Raw genomic sequence first — 24,617 nt, 5'->3', positions numbered from 1 at the left:
CATCCATTAGCATAAAGAAGGGACAATTCCTAGCAACATAACATGAATCCCATTAGCTCACTTGCTTCGACAGGATAGAAGGAAAAGCAGCATAAAACTCCTCACAACTATCTAAGCCAGCCTAAACCAACAATTTACATTTTGAGACACTCTATAAGCAGTCAGACCTTATACTTGGTAGAATTTGGAAAGGTAGTTTCTACCCAGTATGAAGGTTGCTATCAAACCAAGAGGTATTACATCATGGAAACAATGGCACCTGTTTCTAAACTGATAAAATTTGGTTTGTGTCCAGTTCCATGAATGGGGTTGGGCACTTACTTGTGTAAGCTCTATAAATACACAGAACAAAGGAACTTGGAAGTTAGCCCTGGAAGGCTGGTATCTTGTACACAGAAGAAAACCAAACCAGAGATTTACAGGTATCTCACAATCCAATTGCCTAAGAATTATTCTAGTACTTAGAAACCCTATGTCATCTACTTCTACCCCAGGTGACTTAACTCCTTAACAACATTTGGAAGCTATAATTTCAATTAACTGTCCTCTTTACACAGTGTATGACTGTAGAATACAGTGTGCCTACTTGGGACTTGAATGCAGTACTACCATGAATCAGTAGTTGCCTATTCCTTCTTCCTTCTCTTAAGAAGAGAAGACAGTGGATACACTGTGATTTGTGACAGTGCTTCAGGTGCACTTTATGAATCCCGAAACTATAGGCTTGGCAAGAAAAACCTGTAAGCCTCACTGCTTACTCAGTAAATAGATTACTGGGGTCCTTTTTGTATGTCAGATGTATGACATAAAACCAGATATATAAAAGTTACCAGACTGAAATTCAGTATCTGCTGCTAGAGTGGTGAAGAAGAGGGGTAAATGAAAATATTATAGGTACAAAAAGGAATTTGTAACAGGCTAAAATTCCCTTTACCTCAGATAGTTTTCCTGTGATGCAGTAAGCTAGTTTTACTGTAGCCATTTTTTGGATTATAACTCTTTTATTCTACTTCCATTGACCAAACACAAGCATTCTTTGTAATAAACTGAGCAAGCTGGGGGTAGGAGGAGGGTGGAACGAGATGACTGACACAGAAAAAAACACAGGCGGAGGGAAAGACAGATGTCTTGCACCTTATTTTTTCTCCATTATGAAATCCATTTAATTTACATTTATAGCATATAATCTTGTGAAGACCTCACTTGTTTCAGGCAACCAAAAACGGAAGAAAAAAAAGCACAGGCACGATGGCTTTGTAACTTGCCTTTCAGCCTAGAGAAAAGCATAGCATACAGATTTTAAGCAGTAAGTCTTTAGATTAAGCTTCAGAAACAGGCTTTATTTACAGCTAGAAAAACCCTAGATTTCTAGGTTTTCCTTAGAAACTCATCTAATTGCTTACCTTGGGAGAGCAATACATTTCAAGGTTAATTTTTTTCTTATACTGGTCAATGCAAGATTGATCAATACAGACTTTTTTTCCCTGCAAATTACTGAAGCACAGTTTTAACTGAACAAATAATTCTGTGACTCCTGAAAAAGGTAATGTAGTCATAAGGACTGCAAAAATGAATGGAAAGAGGACAGCACTGTTTGTGTCAAAAAAGACAGTGGTAGAGAGCTGTTAGCTGGTGCCCAGCTACTAGTCCAGACAGAATTTTACAGGAGGATGTACATCTAATCATGGATTTAACCAGATACAACTATTTTTTTTTTATTTCTGTAGGATCCTACTCACAGACTACTCTAATACATTTGCACACATTGGCTGTTTGGAAGACATGGTTTGGAAGGCCTATCTCACAAAAAGCATCATCAACTCTTATGTCCAGTCCTTAATATGCAACTTGAACATGCAAGAGAAGACTGAGGTAAATCTCCTTTTGTGGTACCTGACCTGCATGAAAATTGTAGCATATCCTGGACTTTCATTAGTATGTGAAAAAGTTACCTAACAGGTTAAGGTGTAAACAGGTTAAAGATGGCACAGGCTGATTTAGAGACCAAGAGGGAATCTTAACTTATAAATTCTCTTAAACATCCTCAGTGACATTCACAGAGCTCAATTTAACACCAGAAGTTTAACACTTCAGTTTCCAAGACGATCATATTGTGTGGTTCAAGGAAGTTCACTATTTGCATCAAGCTTTTACAGATACCAAAATGACAGCTCTGTTCTATAAGGCACTGAACTTTATGTACAGTGAGAAAACCTGTCCCAAAATCCTCACCAGCTACAGTCAAAAAAACTCCTAACATCCTTTGTCATGGAAATAGAAGAGATAAAAAGTCAGCACTGAGGTCTTTGATAAAGCCTCATTTTTCAAGGGACTGACTTCACTGGGTAAGTAATACTGTTAACTTGGATCACATTTACATGTTTGAGCAGGAGAACACACAAGAATCTGGTACATGACTCTGGTATGTCCACGTGAATGTTTGCAAACACTCCAGTCAGTATTTGTAAGTTTCTGTCTTCTGTGGAAAATGCCATTTCTAGGAGTATATTGGAAGTCTTAAGATAGGGCAGACTCTGTTTTCAGCTAAGATACTGTCTTTCAAAAGTGTTCTGGTAGAGAGCAAAACCATGACAGCACCATGAAAACAAGCTTGTTATTCTTTGATAAGAGAAAAGCACTGCAGATGTACGAGCTGCACCCTCAGCAGGAAAAAAAAGAAAAAAAAGAAAGAATTCATTTCATGAGAAATGTCTGAAAGAAAAGCCTTTGTCAAAGAAACTAAGTGTTGCAAAGAATGGAAAATAGCATTAAATTTGGTCTCCGTGTTTAGTATTATGTGAAACTTGAAGAATTAATTCTACTACAGACACTGGCTATATATATACACTCCAGTGGTTCAACCCTCCAATTTCAAGAGGTGCTTTAACACAACTCATGCCCACCTTTTAGTGTAGTATCTCCAGAGCTCTAGGTGCTGGTGCTCCAGGGCAGTCAGGAGAGCACCTAGAACCACATTTTCTGGCATTCCATGCTGTTATGTGAGTATAAAACAAGGTAAGCCAGGACTAAAGACTCATGCAGTGCTTGATGAGAAGCTGTGTTTTTGGTTAGGAATTCAAAAGCCACATGTTTATAAATAAACAATGAAACCATCATGTTTATATAAATAAGCCAAAACTTGAAGAGGTTGGGAAACCTCTCATAGCTGACATTTTACAGTTTGCCTCTCTGTCTTCATATTCATTGATAACTATTCTTCCCACATCTAGTTAATTAAAATGGGAACTATGAATGTAAATACTGTGTGCTTCCACAGTTTTTAGCACAGATACATAATTTCTCAGAGTGAATAGCAGCTTCTTGTGCAGTCATATTGTGTTGCACAATATCAAAATTATCTGAATATGATGAGGAAATTGGAATGTTGCTGCCCTCAGAGTTCCTGGAGTATCTGTACAGCATGATCTCCAGCACACTGTAAAATAATTTAGGCTGGAAGGGATCCATGGAGGTCATCTGGTCCAACACACCACACATAGCAGGACCAGCTTCAAAGGTGGATCAGGTTGCTCAGGGTTGTTTGAGTTCCCAATACATTCAAGGATGGAGATGTCACAGTTTCTGTGTAAACTGCTCAATCAATTCTTATCTAAAGAAGAGTCTACTATCTATTCCATTTCCCTTGCTGCAAACTGTAATCTGCAAAGACAAAAATCAGTCCTCTCCAAAATAAAATGTACATAGAGAATCATAGAATGGTTTGGGTAAGAAGGCACCTTAAAGATAATCACTGCAACCCCCTGCTGTGGATAGTGACACTTTCCACTAGACAAAGGTCCCATCTAACCTAGCCTTGAACACTTCCACAATCTCTCTCAGCAACCTGTTCCAATGCCTCACCACCCTTTCAGTAGAGGAATTTTTCCCAATATTCAATCTAAACTTGCCCTCCTTCGTCTCATGGCTATTCCCTGTTGTCCTGTCACTGCAGGCCCTTGTCAAAAGTCATTCTCCAGCTTTCTTGCAGCCCCCCTGTAGGTACTGGAAGGTGCTGCAAGGTCTCCCTGGAGCCTTCTCTTCTCCAGGCTGAACAACCCGCACTGTCTCAGCTGTTCTTCATGGGAGAGGTGCTCCAGCCCTGTGATGAACTTGGTGTCCCTCCTCTGCTCTTAATTCAACAGGTCAATGTCCTTCCTGTGCTGGGGACCCCAGAACTGGACACACCACTCCAGGTGTGGCCTCACCTGGGCAGGGCAGAGGGGCAGAATCCCCTCCCTCATATCCTCCTGGTCACACTTCCTCTGATGCAGCCCAGGATGTGGTTGGCTTTCTGGGCTAAGCCAACGAAGATTAACACCTATTACAAATATGGGAAACAGAGATACATTTTCTGTAAATACTCAAATACTTTTTTCTCAAGATTATCCAATTGGTCCAGAAGGCCAACAGAATACGAATTCCAGAAAAATACTTTTTAATATAGTATTATTCGTGCAAATTCTATTCCCATTTGTTGTCAGCAGCAGAAAACTTGTCTGCCATGTGGATAAACTGACCAGCGCTACTCAAACTTATGACTGAAGACAGAACTCAAGCAGATCAATAACTAATGGCAAATCTATTCAGCAGACATGGTTAAAAATTCTAAGATGAGATTTCCTAAAGGACTCATTTTAATTTCAGCCTCAAGTAAGATTTTTGAAATACACAAAAATCATTGTCTACTGTAACAGCAAAATATTGTAATTTGAGGGAAGTAGCCTGTTTCTTAAGCATACCCATTTTCCTGCTCTATAAATACAAAATTGTGTTTAATGCCAACTGCATAATTGAGCTTGCTTCTGTAATACCTTTGGAAATTAATGTTATGTAAATGCACATCCATACCCTATGCCAAAAGGGTTAAAAATTATCTTGCCTACCTTCAGCACTCTAGAAGTTAGCCTAGATTTGTTTTCCAAACTATCTAGCATCAACAGAGATGGGTAATCTTGCATATCTAAAGATGAAGCTTCACAAAAGTTCCGTTTCTCCCCACTGTTTTTCTAACTTAGACCAGGCACCTAATAACTAGACTGCCTACTATAATTTCTTGTATTTTGTTTATTTAGATGGCTGCATCTTTAAGGAGAAGAACTAGACAAAAAGATCAGGGTGAGAAAATGCACAGAAGCACCAAATAATTATGAAGTGATCAGCAGTGTAACCGATTAATTTTTGAAAATTCTGTAACAAGTGCTTTTTTTTTTTTACCCAGAGCACTAAATTAGTCACAGCTTAAGTGAAAACATGTACAGCAAGTCTTTAACTGATCACCAGACCAACACACATACAAAAAGCATAATTTAATTATCATCTTTTTGCAGTGAGTAAGCATTAACAATGAAATAGTTAACTGTCAAAAGTCTTTATGAATATCTAAAAGCCTAATACAAATATCCAAATTATTAGTAAAGATTAGTAATTTGAAGTGTTAACAATAAGACATTTAATAACTCTGCATTAAATCTAACAAGCCCTTTCTAGAAGAATATTAATTTACAGTCATTCTTTCTAACAACTCTTTGTACAGTAAAAAAAATTAGATTTGTATTTTTCTGCTTCCCTTTCCCACCCAACCACCCACATAGTTTTGCTCTCAGACTGAGCTACTAGCCGATCAAATCTGATGGTAAAAATCCTCTCAACCAAGGGTCCAAGATCTCAGTTTTAGCATCCAGCTCAAATGCTCTTTGGGAATAAAATCCATGCTTTTGTATAATGTGCAAAGTGCAACTTTTATCCAGTGCCATCAGAAGTGTGTGCTGCTATGAATGTCACTAAAGAATAAATCAGTAACAATTAAGACTTCTCAATTTCCAACTGCTCTGTTATAGACAAATGTTAGATGATGTCTACAGGAATGACAGATCAAGTGGATTATATCCTGGTGCTTATGGGGTCAGATACTTTCCAATTTCATTAGATTAAACCAATGTTTCTACTCAAGTTCTTCAGTTTCCTCTGTAAAAAGGTCAGCCAAATCTGCCACTGTCAACACTGAGGCTTCCGACTGTTTCATGGAAGAGCTCGTGTGGCTGTGGGAAAAAATTGCATGCAGGCATCAGAGAAAGAATCAATGTCAGTAACAAGCTGTGTGCACTGAAGACAGACCACACAGTTCAGAGTCAATACCTGCTCAGCTTTGAGGCTCAGCAGGAAAACACACCTTCTGTCCAGGAAAACACATACACTCATCAGCTACTGCTCTTGCATATTCCAAGTAAGATACAAAGTTCATCCACTGTCCCCAACAGTGGCCAACACCAAACACTGCAAAGGCAGCAGAACATGGAATAATCTGCTCTGACCTCTTAACATTCAAGGGATTGGCTTCAGCTTCCAAGCATGAGGTTAAATATTACTTTCAAAACATTAGCCCTCATGGGATCATTCAACCACTGTACATTCATCCAGATTTTATGTGCAAAAGTAGTGCTACTTCACAGATAAGGAGAGTAAATCATTCTTCAAGAACTAAAACTGAAATCTTTCATAACTACTGCCAAAGATGTGCATGTAAATTTTTAGTTTCATTATCTGTAACAGGCAAAATTTCCTTAAATTAAGGCCTCCTCCTAGGTTTCTCATGTGTATACAATCTAGTTAAAAAGTACAAACCTCTTACACTGTCTGCATAAAGAATGTAAATAGCATTTTTGGTCTCACTCCAATCCATCACTGCTTATAGATTTTTGGAAACATAAATACAGTGAGAACTGCTTTCTGTGTCTGCACACCAGCCTGATGTATGACTTAGCATCTGGATAATGTCTGCGTGGACTGTGAAACCAAGGAGGGTGACACAGCACTGTTGGACAGGGTTTGTAGGATTTAAAAATAACAAAAGAAAAAACCCATGTTCTGTATCAGAATTTATAGCAGATGCTGTTGCTCTAGTGGCAGGCTTAGTACTACTCTATCAATTGCAATGTTTTTATACTAATGGAAATAGGTAAACTGAAAAGATAAATCATATCATAACACATAATTTATTAATTGGGCTTTTATGAAATAAAATACACAAAACATAACCAAAATATTTTCCAGAGAATTAAAATACCTCAAGCTGCAAGTTACTGGAACCAGGTTAAAATTTTTGAAGTCTTACAACTGTTTTGCCAATCAGAACAGTTTGAAGAACAGCTGAAGTTTATCTGTAAGATATACACACCTAACCACAATAAAAGTATGGTGGAGAACCAACTTTTCATTTTCAGCACAATAATGATGTTTTAAAAAAATTCAACACATACCTTCTATCTACAGTTTTCAGCATAGTCTGCATTCTCTCTTCTATTGTTGCTTTTATCAGGAATCTATGAACAATTGTAGATCTGAATGTGTTTAAAAAAAAGAAACCACCACCATAAGTGAGCAGAAGTTATAGTTATACTGTTATTGCCAAAGTTTATATAATTTCACACTAATTCTTGTAAAAGTGTTGAAAATATATCTCTGTATTTTAAGAAATAAATGTTATAAGTAATTAGCAACTTCCACTGACATTTCAGGGGGCTTAGTGCCTCCCTGTAAACACACTTTCACTCTACCAATCACATACTAAATGAATGTAAGCTGTATTAGCTAAAATCCTAATGTACATACTGGGCAAAGTTCTGCTTTCTGTGTCCTTACTAGAAACATTTCTCCAGAGCCTAAAGAAAAAAGAGCTTTGCCCACTGGTTATATACAGTGTTCATATTTATTTGTCACAAATTATTCCAAGAGACAAGGGCTCAATGTGATGGATAATTAGACCTAATACCCAAAGTTTTAATAACATTATTTTTGAAGACAGCAAAATATTATAATTTTTTTAAAAGAAGTTAGTAATTGTTGTCAGTAAACATTGGTAAAACATAAAACGCAAAATGTCAATAAATGTAACACAAGATGAAAACTCCATTTATGAAATAAAATTTCAAAAAAGAAAGCAGTAATTGAGAAAAGTGCCAGGCACAAGAAAGTGAAATGGAAAAGAGTCAGATCCAAATATAAAAATGAAAAATCACCCCATCCTCCCCAGTATAAACATTTTTCAAGGTAAGAACCCTTGAAAATGCTTAGACGGTTTTCAGATCTTAGGTTGAAACTCTGGCAGGTAAGATTTCACAGAAGAATGCAGGGGGAATACTTTCACATTCATAGGCAATGGTCTACCCCAAAAAAATGAAAGTAAATAAGAACTGAACTGCTAATAGTTGCACCAGTGACACTAAATGGAGTAATGCTCAGTGTACGTGGAATACAGCCCTTTTTTCAAATAAGCCTTGCTGAAGCCTTAATTCTTAAAAAGTACAATGTATCTAGGTGGTTTTATTGCAAGGTTTTTTGCCAGACCTCTTGTGCCAGCATCATGTAAAATTACACCATGGGCTGTTGCAATCAGTCTTTCCTATGCCCTCACAGTTAATTCAAAATATTTACCAACACACACCAATATCCACCTGTTCATAAGCATTCTTTCACATACATGCTCCTTCATGTGCTCTCTCTTTGCTTTCATTTCCAGAACACAAACCCCACTATTATTCTACAGTATTATTATTCCAGAATTGACTGTAGCTATTTTTCTTCTTCATGTACTGGGCTTTTAATTTTTTTCTCAAGTGACATGAGACCTTAGGAAAAACATACACATCTCATATGTTGAGGACAAACTTCCTAAAAAGTTTGTTAAGTGTTCAGTACTACCACTGTCAGAGCAACAACACTGAAACAAACAAGAGACATGCAAACTCATTAATGTCTTCAAAACGATCTAGACAGTGGTGAGGGCAGAACTGTGATTTAAAAACATATCAGTTCTAAAGAGAGTGTACTATAGCTTTTTTTTGGAAAAAAAACCCAACCAAAAAAAGCCCCAAAACAAGGAAACAAAAAACTCTCAACAACTTATGCAGCCTCTAATCTGGACCTGAGAATGACCAGTTAAAAGAAGCCTCTCAAGGAAACTCAGACAGGCCATGCCTGAATTTAGCCCTATATGACAAACAATGAGTTGCTCGGACCTGCAAAACTAAGACATTTCTGGACATTTTTGCAAGCAGAACTCCAAGGTTAAAAACTAAGGCATCAATGGCACACACATAAAATACAGAGCAGCAGCTGAACAAGGTTTTTCAGAATTTTAGACTCAAGAGCCTATACTCTTCCTAAATGCCCAAATGCAATTTATTTTTGCATCTTACCCCCGTAGAACAAAAGAACTCTCTAAAATACACAATGTGATTATTCAGTCAACTTTTTTTATTTTAGTCTTTCTGTCCCTTACATGATCATCTTTAAAACCAGGATTCCTATGAACACCCTCATCTCCAAAACTGGGGAGTTCAGTGGACTAGAGTTATTCTAATTTAGAGTATGCAGATCTATTCTGGACCATATCTAAACCATTGAACACAGCTGTAAATCTTACTTTGTTTGGCCAATACGATGTACTCTGCCAATAGCCTGTAGCTCATGTGCCGGATTCAGAATGGGCTCCACGAGCAGAACATGAGTTGCTTCGATGATGTTTAGTCCATTGGAACCAGTGTGAAGAGGCAGCAGCAAAATATTGATGTTGGGATCATATTTAAATGCAGACAGGTTTTCCTAAAAGGCAAACATCACAGCAGTGTGACACAAGTTCCTCAACAAGAAGTGTGGGGGACGGGACTACATTTTCAACAAATTGTAACAGCTAACACAGGCTCCAGAGTGACAACCTTGCAGGTCTGATCCAAGACCTGGCATCTCAGAACAGATACATGACAGTTTGAGGAAGGCATGAACTTCTTGCAACACTGATCAGTGTGTCTCATCCTTAGCTTCCATGCCAACGCATCTTTCTCAAAAGCGCATGTACTGCTTATCTCCGAACGCTTTAAACTGGGGCTTTTCGAGATTATGATTTTTAGAATTAATGAGTTAGAGATCAAAGTTTCTGCCAAACAAATTTGCTGCTCTTTTACTTTCTGAAATGAAGTAACAAAGTAAAAGGATCAGATTAACTTCTATGAACTACGATTTTCCCACTGAAAATAATTTAAGAAAAATATCCTTTATGTACCTGAAATTTACTAATTCCATTGATCTGAGAAAAAATCATGTTGTTGTCATACAAAGCTTTTGAAATTATATCCAACACATCTTGCCACTGTAAAAAAAAACAAAACAAAACCACACAACACAATAAAAGTAACTCAACATTACAAACAGCAATGACAACTAAAAAATATTAATTAACTTCCCTAACAAAATGCTTTTAAAAAGGCTAGCACTTGCAATTAAAAAAAAAAAACCAGTGAGCTAGAAACCAAATCTTTCATAAAACTAAGTAAGACAGGTAATTTAGAAAGATCAGCTTGAATATAAGAAATTGGTAGCCACTGCAAAAAGTGTTTTACAATGTATCAAAACCATTTGGACATTCCATTTAAAAATATCTAGAATTTCTACTGCTTCCATACAAATCTAAGTGTTTGCCCTTTAAAGGAAAGCTTTTACATCTGCTGACTATAATCATTATTCTTGTTCCCATTACAGGACTTGCCCTACAAATCCTGAAAACAATCAAGTGGTTGTACAGAATGATTCAACATTTTGGTAGCTAAACTAGTTCCTGAAAATATTATGAACGCCTTAAACTCAAAACACACACGCAAAGACAAGACAGAAAATGGTGATTAATACCGTTGAGAAAACTAAGGACTTAGCCCCTGGATCTTTAAATTGAATTCTCTTCAGTGTTCGGACCACAGCTTCCACTTTGGTGGAGTGACTTCCCTTTGAAAAGGCAAAGAAGCACATTAGTAAAGCAGGATAGTAAAACACTCCTTCCACAATCATTGCTTAATTAAATGATGGTATATTAGGTCTCTTACATATCTTACACAAAGTTAAAAATTATCAGCCTTGAGGAAGGGCAGGTTAAGTAGCACTGAACTACTTTTACCTCTCCCTTAAAATGCACTGCATTAGGATCAGTAGTGTGTAACAGCATGTGCAGCACATCGAAGAAGGAAGTGCCATTCAGACACACCATCTAGATCTGCATGAAGCAAAACAGACGGCCCAAGCAGTGCAGTGGCACCACCAAACATGCCCATTATGCCTCCTGCAGTTTAACTTTGTGGCACAGTCTTTAGAGAATCTTCCAAATGGCACTGTAAAATTTCCCTACCTTCGCACCTCTTGAAAATGGACCAAGAAAAAAAACCTACCTGAATCCTGTTCTGTTGCTTTTGTTTCTCATTCTGGCAACATCAAACTTACATTCAGTACTATGAATCTTGTTAATTATATTTAAAACAGTAAGGAAATTGTAAATATAATTAAATTAATTTTTGAATGATGGTGAGCTGCAATGAAAACATCTTCATATTCTGCATTCAGAAGTATTTCAGTGCTTAATGAATCCAACACTATAGTCTACTTCTTGTCCATTTTGGTTTTTGTACTCTTCCCTTTCACCTTAGGTCAGCAAGAGGACACCATGAGAAGTAATTCTTTTTTCCATCTCCTTCAGTATGTACTTTGTATTACAGCAATATTACCTGATGTATTTTTTAAAGAAGCCTTTACTTTCTTACAAGTTGCTACATGTACAGTGATTTCAAGCTGTGTTAGATTCAGCTGGACGAATACTGTTTTATTTCTGTCTGCACCTGTCTTTTGAACATTGAATTAACTATGTTGGCTCACTACAATGACAGATCAAATTTACTCAAGTCATGCTGCTTGCAGAATTGGCTGGGAAGGATGTCAGCAGTCTCAGCACAAGCTGGGAACCAATGCTGGGCTGCTTGATCATTCACACATTAGATAGCTAACATGTAAAAGACTTCTGCAGACTGTTTTACCAAAGGCTGCAGTAAACAGTACCATTTTATTACTCAGGGTCCTCCCCAGTGATTCCAATTCTGCAATGTCACAGCCACAGAAATTAACCACCTTTCTTCCATGTCATTTCTGCTGCACCTGGTAGACACTGAGACTGTTTGCAACGTCAGATGGACAATTAAAAATTCTTATCTGAAAGGATGACACATTTGCAGCCCTATGGTAGCTGCCTCCCAGTCATAAACACCTACATTAGGAGATCCAAGACTAGCTTTTAGTACTTCCTACATAATTCCAGGGTCATATATGTGCTTTTCCAGTACCATTCATCTCTGATTCAGTGATGACAATCCTGGAAAATCTGCTCTGTCTTTTCCTCAGAAACTGTTTTTAGACCTTATCACAGGTTCTATTTTAACCTGCTATAACAGATAGTAACTTTAGCCACTGTTGTTGATTTTTCCACGCTTCAGATTCCTGTGACTCAGGTGTCACAAAGGTGACTTCGTGCAAGATCAGTAAGAGGATCTATGGCAGAGAAAAGAACAGCACAACGCTCAAAGTGGTCACAGTCTTTTTGCTCTATTTTTTACACAAGATAACTAAGTGTATAAAGTTCTTCATCCCTTTGTCTACATTACATTAAACTATATTAGACTTACTGAATTTACAAGTGACTAAAACTTTGGCTTACAGCACACAAAAAAAAATCAATTTTGTTCTGAGTATTTATGGAGATGAACTGACATTCAGTCTGTATTAAGAAATGTTACCCCACTCATTACCCCTACACCATGAGTCATTTTGCTGAATATTCAGATGACTATTTATAAAGAAATTGGCTAGTTCCAATGAATTATGGAACAGTAAACATTAGAACCAAAACTACCCTCTAACAATTTCTGTCTCAGATGACAGGCTGGCAACACCCACTGCAATACTGACCAGACACAGGAAGCTTTTACAAAACCAAAACATGCAGGGATGCCAGTAATCTCTCTCAGTATAAAATGCTTCCATTTACAGCAGTCCTTTTGCATCTAAGGCATTACCATAAGATGGTTAGTGTTGGTACAATAAAGAGTAAGATAGATAGAAAGAAAGAGAGGTAGTAAATACTTTTAAGAGACTGGAGGGATTGAGAAAGATCAGATTAAAACAAACACTGAATAAATCACACAATTTTCATATCTATACTGAAAGATACTGATCTTAACCTCGGTATTCCATAGAAACCATAGTAAGTTTGTTATTCTTTGTTAACTGTCTTTTAAAGGAATATGAGGCAGAAATTTTTATTTTTTTAACAATGTTGCTTGTTTAGATAGTAAGTACAGTGAAGCTACAGTGTAATTTTTTAATTTTTCATGAACTAAGAATGAGATTTGCTCAAGCAAATTCACACAGAATTCATATTTTTGCTTTATTTTTGCTTTGTTCAAAGTTTTGACACAGAAATACTTCAAGAAAACACTACAACTCTTTACACAGAACAGCAGATGACATGTTCTTTCAGTGTCTTATTTAAGAAATTTGCTTATTCTAGTTATTTTTTTATGTAATTTATGAAACATATTTGAAATTTTGTTAGAAACAGGGTGGTATCTCTAAACTGTATATGGAATTAATCTGTAAAAAGCCCTGCATGTAGTAATGTTTGAAGAAGTACCATTTGAAAAACACAGCCTATTTACTCCCCCTGGTGCCACATACTGTCAACTACTTCCATAATTCGAGTTAGGGATCATCTACTCATAAAATGGAATTCCATTTGTCCAGGGAGGTTGAAATAACTAGTGCAAATGTGGTAGCATTGTCTTCAACACAGGGCAGCAACCCTAGAAATTGTGCAAGGCTCAAGGAGACTTGCACAGATATCAGTCTGTCAGCACAACTAGTTATTAGTTTTAGCTATACTAATCAAATTATTGTAAGTTATGTCCAGCTGTATTATAATCATATTTTAATGAAAGACAGCAGTATAATCTAAACCAAAATATTATCAATGTCTTTTACCTTTGCATTTTAGCCCAGAATCCTCTATTTTTTCCACAACTGCAATAAACACAGTTTTTTTGTTTCTACAACTCATTCATGCAGAGCGAGCACGTACCCATGCACTATGCATATGTCAGTATTGCTAAAGACTCATGGAGATGCTGTCTCTTCCTCCAGCCCTGCCTTCAACCCAATGAAAACCTTCCACTACTAAGAAAAGTAGATACAACAGTGCAATCAGGACTGAAATCCATTAGGAACGCCATTAGGACAAACTATTTATAAAACTATAGAGTACACTTGTCTGTCTAAATGCAGTATGCAACAAAACACAACAAATACACCCTGCTGAAAGTTTGGACCACAGAGCTCCTGCAAACAACTCACCTTGACAGGAATATCATCCTCCTGATTTGCAGCTTCTGCAGTGAAGACATAAGATATTTCTTTATGAGATGTTGTCTGCCTGCAAATGGCACATTTAATTGAGCTGCGGCGGGTGCCAACGCTGTACTGCTGGATGATGATTGCTATGCACTCATTACAAAAACAGTGTCCACACGTCAGCACTGCCCACTATGCAGGAAATGAAAAAAACCCAAACACAACACAGTTTCAATTTTGGATCAATGCAAAAGAAAAACAGTGTACTAATCTATGATGAATTACCTTATTTTCATGATACTCATCAGATTAAAGAAGAATTTTAGAATTGTTGCACTCCAGTTCCTAAAAAGTCTGAATTTCCAAGTTTTCCAGTACAGAGACATTCATGATCTAAATAAAGTCTTTGCATTTTTTGTTCATTTTTTGAATTTTCTCAGTTTTGAACTTCAGGAAAGACTTTCACTTCTATGAAAGATGATTCTTAATGCTTTACATAAACACAGATTAAGTATTTACATAATTTAAAAAATACAAAAATGTTTGTATTTGCCTTTTGTAAAATTCTTTATCTCTGCATTCATACTAGATTGGTCTTATTTAATAAGTGACAGAAAAAATGCTTTAGTTTTTCCCTACTGTTAAGTCCTACACAACATCTTTGGACTTAAGAAGAAAGATTTTGTACACAGTGTCTTAATCTCTTTTTGGCAGAATGTGTATGAAACAAAAGATTGCATTGCAGAAGCCATTCTCCTTTGTGAGCCTAGAATATCTACACATCAGCCATAACCTTCCGTAATAGAGAAGCAATTTGTAGATCAGTGGTTTTGAAACTCAAAATAGTATCTTTTGCTGTACTAGTCTGTTCTATAGGCCATTTCAAGAGGGAAAACTTAAAAGTTTTCATGGGACCAAGTAGCAAAAGGAATTGACTAAACCAAGCAGAAGGTCTTTTAGGCTTTGTAAGGTTCTTTCAATTGTGCAGAAACAGGATGCAAAGTATTTTAAAAGTTCTTTGCAACTTGAAAGCTGCTATCATCCAAAGCAGCAATCTTGCTGTTAAGAAAAGATAAAGAAAGTTAAGAGATTATTTTCCCTTTCAGTGAGCTCCTCCAGCTTTGAGATAAAGCATAATGGCAGTTAACAGGACTAACAGCTATTCTCCGTAAAAACCTGTATTACCCTTGGAAGAAGAGCACAGAGGGGATTTTGGAAACATGGCAGGGCAGCAGTTCACATTTACACATGTCTATAAAGCAAAGAGAAGCTAAACCTCCTTGAAATAACTACCCTAAAAAAAAAAGACAATTTAGTGCGACTGAAAAGGAGTCCTTCCATGTTTTTCCCTAATGCATGGTAAGTCAAGTTTAACGTATGGCTTTGTACTTCATGACATAGATTAAGTCTCACTTGAATTTCAACTCCTGCAGTTCAGAAGGGAAGTGGAGGGGAAAGAAATCTTCATTGCCAGTATTTATTCTATTGGATTTTGCTATGTTTACATAAGTAATATCCTTTTCTTTAGAAGAAAACAATACTATCAATAAGAACAATTACAGTGAAATACAATAGTATACAACAGATATTTACCTACTTAGTTCTGTTAGCTTATAAATGGGAAATAAATGTTCCTGACAAAAGTATAACTTCAGAGTTACAAAACAATCATGAACACACGTTTTTGGAACACCTAAGCACTGATGTCAAAAGCTAAAGCAGTAGAGGTGCTTGCATTCGAGAAAGATGTTGTTTCAGGGGAGAAGCTGATTGGTACATTACAGGAAACAGCTCATTTCCCCCATTTCAATACAACATTCATTTAAAATCAGATCTTGACAATTTCACACACAACTGGCTCAGCTCTAGCTAAAGACATTCTAAAACTAAAACCTATTAAATAAGTATCTTACCTGTCTTCCCAGCTGGCGTGCACAGATTGGACATGGTTCTGGGTTAACTCCTCCAGTAGTTTTATCCTGAGACTATAAATTAGAAAAAAAAATATATAAGCTCTGTGTTTTGTTATTCTATATTTAAAACAAGCTTCTAGAAAAAATGAATATTGAAGCCCTTAAAAGAAACCAAATCAAACCAAAACACTGTGTCAGAAAATTAAAAACATATTCATCTACTTAAGTCCATCTTGAGGAGTTAAAAAATATGTAATTTATGGTAAGCAAAGGGAGCACTTTTCATACTGCAGTCCTTCAGATGGCATCTGCAGCTCTATGACAGCCCTGAAAAATCCTGGTAAAATACAAGCTTCAAACAAGAAATTCCTAATATTTTCTATCAGCTTCACATTGTTGTAAAAACACTTCAATTTTGCTTAACTATGCTTACTTTAACATAATTGCACTTAAACACTATGATTAAAATAACATTTAGTACATGGGGATTGTCTGTTTTGGGGCTTTTTTGGGTATTTTTTTAACACTTAATCTCCAGACATGATTGTCCTTCTGTTTAAGGTAAGCTCTTTGTAAAATACCAAAGGTATGCAGAGACGAACATAATTTTATAAGGCTTCTACTAAACATGGCCCAGTTAGTTTTATTGAAAACTTTAAGCATTTAAAACTACTTCATAGTTTAATAAGCATGTAATTAAGCAAGTAACTAAAATATATAATGCAATAAATAATTTCATGAGCATACACTAACACAAAGAACAGCACAATGAATTTCAAAATGTAATGAATCTTCACAGAAAATACAATTTCTTTAAGATAGAAGTTTTAAATAAAAATAATGGTAGGTTTCTTCCACTAGGTAAACAGAGTACATCACTTAGTAAAGACTAAGGAACCATTAATCTTACTTTCTCCAGATTAGTGAGGTACAGAAGTTGTCCTAATTTCTTTTGAAGCTGTGATTTGGCAACTGCCTTGTCATTCAGAAGTTTAACTCGATTTTGCTCTACCTATGAAAACAAAATTAAATATGTATTAAAACAGGAAAAAAAAAAGTTTTACAGTAAGGCTTGAATTAAATTTTTTTGTGAAATTCAGCTGAGTAATTTACTGGGGACAGACAGACAAACAGCTCATGCTGGAAATTTAAGATGTGCTTTTCCCCAAGCAAAATTGATTATCTATTCCTTTTCCATACCCAGTATGAACATAGCACTGCGAATGGGCTGAGACACAGAAGGTACACAAAATTGTTTTCTGTTGTTTTATTTGCATTATTGGTTCTTTACAGAAACAAAATTAAAATAACCCCATTTTTTAGAAGTTTCTTTTGGACTTCATTCAATTTATCATCTATTTTCTTACAGTCATGTATATACATCCTAGACTCAACTGCTAGTTCCAAGAACAGTGTGTAAGAAACAAGTATTTTCTTTACATTTCTAAGAAATTTACACTTTTCATTTAACCTATACAAAGACAGAAACATTAAGCTGACTTTGTTTTTAGATTAATTACAGCTGATAGTGGAGAAGCTATTAATACTGAAGAAGAGGCAGGCACCTGAAGGATAAAGGCCAAAGTAATGGGTGTTTCTTTTATGGCTGCATATACGTACATAAATCTTAAGATTTTGTTAGGCATTCGTTAAGCAAAGTGCTCCTTTAAAAAATTGTTTCAATACAGAGATAAAATTTATTTCCTTATAGAAAGAAGCACTTTTATCTAACTGAATCTCACTGAAAAAAACCCAGAAATTGTGTCTATAGAAAATATATTTCTACTGGTAAAAAAAAAAAAAAAGTTTTTTCTCTATCACCATAAACAAAGTCTCTCAGGGGTAGCTCAGAAATTTCAAAATACTGAAAAGAAGATTTGTCTTTTAGCTGCTCCTTCTGTTTTATATAGGCGTTTGTGGAAAGTATCAATACGGGTAAGGAATCAGGTCAACTTAATTTTCCACCAGCTTGGCAAACTGGGAAATTGTAGAGAAAGAAAGGAAGTTGCAGCTGCTGAAAGGACAGCAGTCTTTTGGAAACATGCCACTCTGTCAGAAGGCTAAAAAAATATATCAAAATAACAGTTACAAGCTCAAAATGGCCCATGTACTGAATGTAGAAATAGGTAAGAATTCTATACTCTACCAAGCCTTTCTGAAATGGAAACAGAGACATAATAGAGACCTTATACATAGATCCAGATGCAGATTTTATTTTTGTAGGAGGCAGGTTCCTTCAGAAAGAAACCATTCTTTCCTGCCCAGTACTTTACCTCATGTGGTTCTATAATGTGGAGAACTGGTGGATTTGGTTTTGGCTCATCAGGATGACGCACTCTCAGTCGTTCTGTCGCCATTGCCAGTTCATCAATAGCAGACACGTGATCCCTAAGGACCATCCAATACTCATGAAGTAACTGTAAGAAAACCCCAAACAAATGAACAGCAGAACTGAATTGAGTTACACTTACATGACTCAGCCATACAGTGTAAAATAAAATGTGAGAATCTTTTTGGGGGAAGGGTTAATATTTCTTTACAGTATTCAGCCACAACAACAACAAATTACAAAGGAAAACAAGCAGTATAGACATCATTTTTCCTGCTCTCTTTTCCAGCCTCTTTGTATAAACAACAATAAATAGCTGGCTCGTATTTCTTCTACAACTATTAGTATTACAATAACTAATGCAACTAAAAATTCAGAAACCAAATGCCTTGCAAAACTAAACAAATGCTGAATAAAATAAGAGTTATTTCATGGGTATCATCCTTGTAGCTCAATGTAGATTAGAGTAGTACAGACCACTGAATCAGTATTTCCAAGTCACAACAGATGGAATCCATAACACTATCTTCATTCTCATTGGCATATTAGTCCCACCTTTTGTTTCCTAACAAAGGCACATGAAAAACTGTGCTCCTTCTTCACAAGACTGAAGGGAAACTGAATTACAGAAGGGACCATTTGGATTTGTTGAGCCTTGCTACATTCTGATTTAACTAAACAGATGAACACATATAATTGCATCCTTATACTGTCTTAATAGATGCAATTACATTGCTTAGCAATTTGATTAGTCACCAGTATAGCTTTTAGAAACTCTTAAATCATACATAAATCATTTAAAATCAAATCCTGTAATAAGCACTGTGGAAAAGGTTGGTGTAGGCAAAGCCTAATTTCAGGAATACAACTTTGAAACTGAATATTAGCACATCTATTTGTTTATAATAAATTAAATGGACCACACAACTGTTTCATCACCATGTAATTTACTGTACCTTATATTCCTTTTTCCATGCTTCAAAGAGCTCCAGGAATATGCTTCCTTCTTCAGTTAGCCTAGCATCCATTCGATGAGCTTTGGCAAAGGAGAGAAGAGCTTTCAAGGCACGTTCCGTTTCACTGGTCGCCCAGAGCCCTCTGCTTGTGGTGGGCAAACGATCATCAACAAGCCCTTCTTGGTCTTCTATCATCTCCTCAAAGATTGCCATTTGGCCTTTAACACTTCGAAACAAACCCAACACAGCACTTAGCACTGATTTTATACTTCCACATCCATCTGTACTTATTCATCATCTATTTCAGCCTTCTTATATATGATTAAAGGATAATGCAAACCAAGCAAACATAAACAGCTGTTTTATTACCTGATGTATCAAAAGCTTGCTTTGAACACAACTGACCTCGGTACCAATCCTCAGGCCATTTTGTCAGCTCAAAATCATCAATAGTTTTTGTAAAGGCTTACACATCTAAATCATCTTTCAGTAGTTATTAATGTCACATTCATTAAAAATTTTTAATTTCTAACTTTTTATATAAACAAGAATTACAGTTAAACTGATAAAAAATTTGCTGTGTATTGCACTGTGTAAGAACAGTACAGCTCCACAGTTCTCTCCTTGACAAATAATGCTAATTTAGAAATATATTGATGCTTCCTGATTCCAGCAGTCGTGAGGCAACAAGCTCCCACTGGTAAAGACTTCTCAAAATGTTCTCAGTGTCCTCAAGACTTTTCAATCCAATTTTGACATAGTGAGAGATAGAAGTCCAAATGAAAGCATGCAGAGGGTTGTAATCTATGTCTCTCAGTACTGCCCACTTTGCATACTTCTCTGACACCTGTGCTGGTGTCACCCTTCTTTCAGCTTCATCCTGTCTGAGACCTCTTCTCTCACTGTAACATTGAATAAGGATGGTACTATACCACTTGCAGCTGGACTGCAAATAAATATTTGCACAAATAGGAGTATGTGTTAAAATAACATACTTGTATTTATACACATGCTTTCTGAACATGCCAACGCTTCATTTCAAATGGTCATATTATAGCAGCTTGATAGAAAGTGGCAGGTATTCATTCCTTGGATACAGTTTATTCAAATGAAACTTACATAGAAAATTAAACCTAATAGAACTGCTATCAAAGCCATTAGCGAGAAGCTGCTGTCATTTGGTCATAAAACTATTTCAGAAAACATAAACCAACCCAACTCTCATATTTTCTAACAGTGATAAATTTATAAAGCTATGAACTTACCTATGCATAAAGAGCTTTGACTCATATTCTGTGAACAATTCATCAGCCTTACAAAAGACACAGCTGCAATACAGGAAATTGAAAATAGATGCACTCAGAATTTCATCAGAAAAAAAATTATCATAAGCCCCTATTCCAACATATAAAGCTACATAAAATTCTTAAAAAACAACAAAATAAGAGTCATATATACACTAATATAGCTGACACGAGAAGATTTTATAAAAATAAAACAAAAGGTCATGATTCTAACAAATGGATCTGTGACATCTGTGTGCATACAGCTCCTGAGTACATAATGAAGATTTTAGAATGTTATTTCAAATAAAGGAAAATTTAGTAATACATGTCTAAGGTATATTTTCTGTTTTCAAGACATACTTGTTAAGTGGAAGTCTAACAGGTCGCAAATGGCAGATAGTGGCAGCCTCAATGACCTGCTTAGAAGGAGGCCCTTCTAAGTTTTTCACTGCTTCTCTTACAATCTTCTGGAACTTCTTCACTTCATCCAGCTGGGTTGTAAGTAGGAATTGAAGGCCTCTGCAGTCACGGAATCTGATTTAAAGAAAAAGGGAAATTATTGTACACCAAGACACTAAGTCCAAACTTGATTCAGTATTTTAAAGTAGAAGAGAAGTAGCTAAATAGCAATCTAGGACAACATACAATGTTTGTACCACAAGCAAATGCTTATTACTACTACATGTAACATGTAATGCTGTCAGAAATCACTCCAGTGTATCCCCAGAGCTGATGCCTGGTATTTTTAGAACAGAAGGACTCATTCCATGACTTGAGAGATGTGACCAAACACTAGTAGTGAACACCAACTGGCAATATTCTGGTCCACAATGCAGATCTACTAAAGGTACTGCACATACTTACAGTCTTACTTGTGTCTGTTTGCCAACAAAGTGATTTGCAATGCACCTGTGCAATTCACAGGAGACACATGCACCCATCGCAAAAATACACTTCATTTGGCAAGTTAGCTTTCAAAGTTAAATGTATTAAATGGACATAACAGTAACCCGTTTTCCTAAAACCTAGCTATCTTTCGTGATTAGAGGAGAAACATGAACACAAGTTAAGTACTTTCCACATTGTGTTTTTCCTGTGAGCAGAAGTCTCTTGATGAAAGAAAGTGCACCATTCCTACAAGGTCTGACATTGATGTACAGGACTGTGGTTCTACACCATATGGAAAGTTTGATCCAAAACATCCATTTTGTAAAGTGCAGAGAGCAAAGCACAGGTTTAACAGTACTAAAGCTTGGCATTTAATATGACCTACTTAAGTGATGTGCATTTTAAAATAACATAGACAAGGTTTACCTAACCAGATAGTCTGAAAATAAATGTAAATTGCAACCACAAGTCTGCTGTTAATACCATCAGTTGCCAAAAAATACCAGCTTTATAAAAATCTCCCTCACTATACCATGGATTAATCATATCCAGTACTCCATTAAGAGTACTTGTTGCTTCCAACACTGACGAACTAGCACTTGATAAAACACTGTTCTATAAGTTTTATCTCATATGCTAAAATAAATTGAAATGGAAGTAAGTTTTATCCCTGTGTTATAAAAGAAAATTTAGTCACAGATAGCTTTTCCAAAGTTGCACAATCTGTAAGCAGCAGCAATTTCAGAAGATACTTTCTAAATACCTAATTTCAATTGAGGGGGGAAAAAAAAAATCAGTGTGACACAAGCTAACATACAGACAGATGCATAGGCATAAAAGTTTTGCATGAACACGCAAACAATCCTTTCCTCATATTTATTTGGACCAGAATATGATGCTATCATTCTCAAATAACCATTAAATGTTTATATCCAGACTCACACATTGGTTGAGGTTGGAAGGGGCCTCGGGGTGTTGTCTTGCTCAAATGCTCTCCTCAAGCAGGGTCACCTAGAGCTGCTTGCCCAGGACCATGCCCAGACAACTTTAGAGTATCTCAAGGATGGAGACCCCACAACCTCTCTGGGCTACCTGTTCCAGTGCTCAGTCACCCTCACAGTACAAAAGCATTCCCTGATGTTCAGAGGGAACATCTTGTGTTTCAGTTTTTTGCCCATTGCCTCTTGTGCTGAAGAAAAAAGAGGTTAAGTTTTGTATCTTTATTTAGATTATTCAATAGAATTATGTTAAGTACTGAAAAGTAAAAGATAGGTTTACTTCCGAAAAGTCTTTACTTCAAGAGGACATTACAACCTTTTGGAATCATGATGGCAGAGTAGTCAGAGTGGAGGATATCTCTTTACATGTGGAACTAAATTATGTGTGTGTCTTAAATATTTAAATTTATACACATATACACATTTTATAAGCACATTAGATGTTTATACACAGATGTATATACATTTATGCACATCTATTTATATATATCATAAATATAATAAAAATGTATTTGACTAAAACATGATTAAGAAAGACTGTATTTAAGAGCATAAGTTCATATATCTGAGAAAATTGCCTGAAGCTAAACTATGAGAGCACTGTCCTTCCTATGTCTCCCTTTTCTGTGATGAACTTACAGACGGTCAGCCAGAATGTACAAGAGGAGGTTAGGAGAAAAGGGTCTATTCAACCCTAAAATTCAGGGGAGACCTTATTGCTTTCTATATTTATCTAACTGCAAGGTACAGAGAAGACTGAGTCAAACTTTTCTCAAAGGCACCTGGTGAAAGAACAAAAGACAGTGTACATAACATGCAACACAGGAAATATTAACTAGGTAAAAGGATTTTAATGTCTTTTTTTATTTTTCCACCAAGTGGGCCAAATACTGGAACAGGCTTCACATACAGACTATTAGATCTCCCTCCTTGGAGATACCTAACAGGTCAAATTCCTGTGCAACCTTGCTGGATTGAACGAGCATGGGTCTGGATCTGTAAGATGAGGGTTGATCTATGTGACCTCTGAAAGTTCCTTCTGAATTCATTATTCTGTAATTGAACCCAAAAAGAAGTGGTATACTGTTGTCTTGAACATGAAACCAACCTCAAATTCTTTGCACAGAAAAACAGTGATGCTATTTTATGGTGTTACAAAAGGATCTTCTGATATTGTCTACTTTCCATTTAAGCAAGTCAGTTTCTTTCAGAGGTTACTCAATTTTAATGCAATAAATTTCAAATTCTTCTTACTCAGCAGTTTCATGAGTACAGAAGACCGTAAAACCACAGTAGTTAATAGAGAAGAACATTTCAAAGAATGCCTAAGAGAAAACAGTAATTTTCCTACTTTCTTACCTAATCTTCTATTTAGTTGCACTTTTTTTCAGGGACTAGTTTTGAAACATAATTGCGGTCCAGATGCTCTGAAGCAAAAATGTCTGCTATCTAATTGCAACTGCTAGCACAAGCTAGTAAGAAGACCTGAGTAGATTTAACTGTATTAACAGCCTATTTCAGTTATTCTCTTACTTCTCTGCCATGGAGAGTTTACTTGTCTGCTGTTTGTAGTTGCAGGTTATTTCATTTTGCACACGCTGAACAAGCTCCTCATCGATGGCATACTGTATTGCTGTCTGGATGACATCCAACCACCAAGGAGAACCTGAATGTATCTGTATGAAAAAGAATAGATTTATCCTTGAACATTCAACAGAAAACCAATCTACTCATTGCAGCAGAGGCATATACCGCTCTTTAGGCCATGGTCAAACAGAGAGTGGAAAATTCCATGAAAAGTGGAGGATGAGAGTATGATTAAAAAATATCTCATCTTCTGTTGAAGTGTAAACGCATGACTAAGAAACTGTCTACATTCTCCACACCTTTATATTCCTTCAGCAGAGTCAGATTCACCAAGGCTATCTACACAGAACAGCCACATAGAGATACTGTGATCTCAAAGTTTCTTCCTTCTCTCTCTCAAAAGGAGATGAAATGACCATTTAATGAGAGAAAGTAAAGCTCCCTGTGAA

At 36.2% G+C, this 24,617-nt stretch overlaps 1 protein-coding gene across 3 annotated transcripts in view; it reads right to left on the bottom strand.

Annotated features, from left to right (window-relative positions):
• Positions 1 to 699: 699 nt before the first annotated feature.
• The window catches only part of SHPRH (SNF2 histone linker PHD RING helicase), a 60,743-nt gene continuing 36,825 nt past the window's right edge, over positions 700 to 24,617 (bottom strand). For 2 of the 3 annotated variants that reach the window (XM_082302900.1, XM_082302899.1), the window contains exons 18-30: positions 24,115 to 24,257; positions 21,056 to 21,229; positions 20,675 to 20,737; positions 19,410 to 19,635; positions 18,398 to 18,541; positions 17,035 to 17,136; positions 16,125 to 16,196; positions 14,215 to 14,403; positions 10,681 to 10,773; positions 10,058 to 10,144; positions 9,422 to 9,600; positions 7,257 to 7,337; positions 700 to 6,038 (exon numbers count right to left, since the gene is read on the bottom strand). In XM_082302900.1, the coding sequence (XP_082159026.1) occupies positions 5,942 to 6,038; positions 7,257 to 7,337; positions 9,422 to 9,600; positions 10,058 to 10,144; positions 10,681 to 10,773; positions 14,215 to 14,403; positions 16,125 to 16,196; positions 17,035 to 17,136; positions 18,398 to 18,541; positions 19,410 to 19,635; positions 20,675 to 20,737; positions 21,056 to 21,229; positions 24,115 to 24,257 (1,650 nt within the window). In that variant the 3' untranslated portion in view covers positions 700 to 5,941. The remainder of the gene's footprint in view (positions 6,039 to 7,256; positions 7,338 to 9,421; positions 9,601 to 10,057; positions 10,145 to 10,680; positions 10,774 to 14,214; positions 14,404 to 16,124; positions 16,197 to 17,034; positions 17,137 to 18,397; positions 18,542 to 19,409; positions 19,636 to 20,674; positions 20,738 to 21,055; positions 21,230 to 24,114; positions 24,258 to 24,617) is intronic. The other variant, XM_082302901.1, reaches the window with a different exon arrangement.

The sequence above is a fragment of the Coloeus monedula genome (genome assembly GCF_965178545.1).
Source record: "Coloeus monedula genome assembly, chromosome: 2".
NCBI lineage: Eukaryota > Metazoa > Chordata > Aves > Passeriformes > Corvidae > Coloeus > Coloeus monedula.
This window is presented reverse-complemented; position numbering and strand designations above follow the sequence as displayed.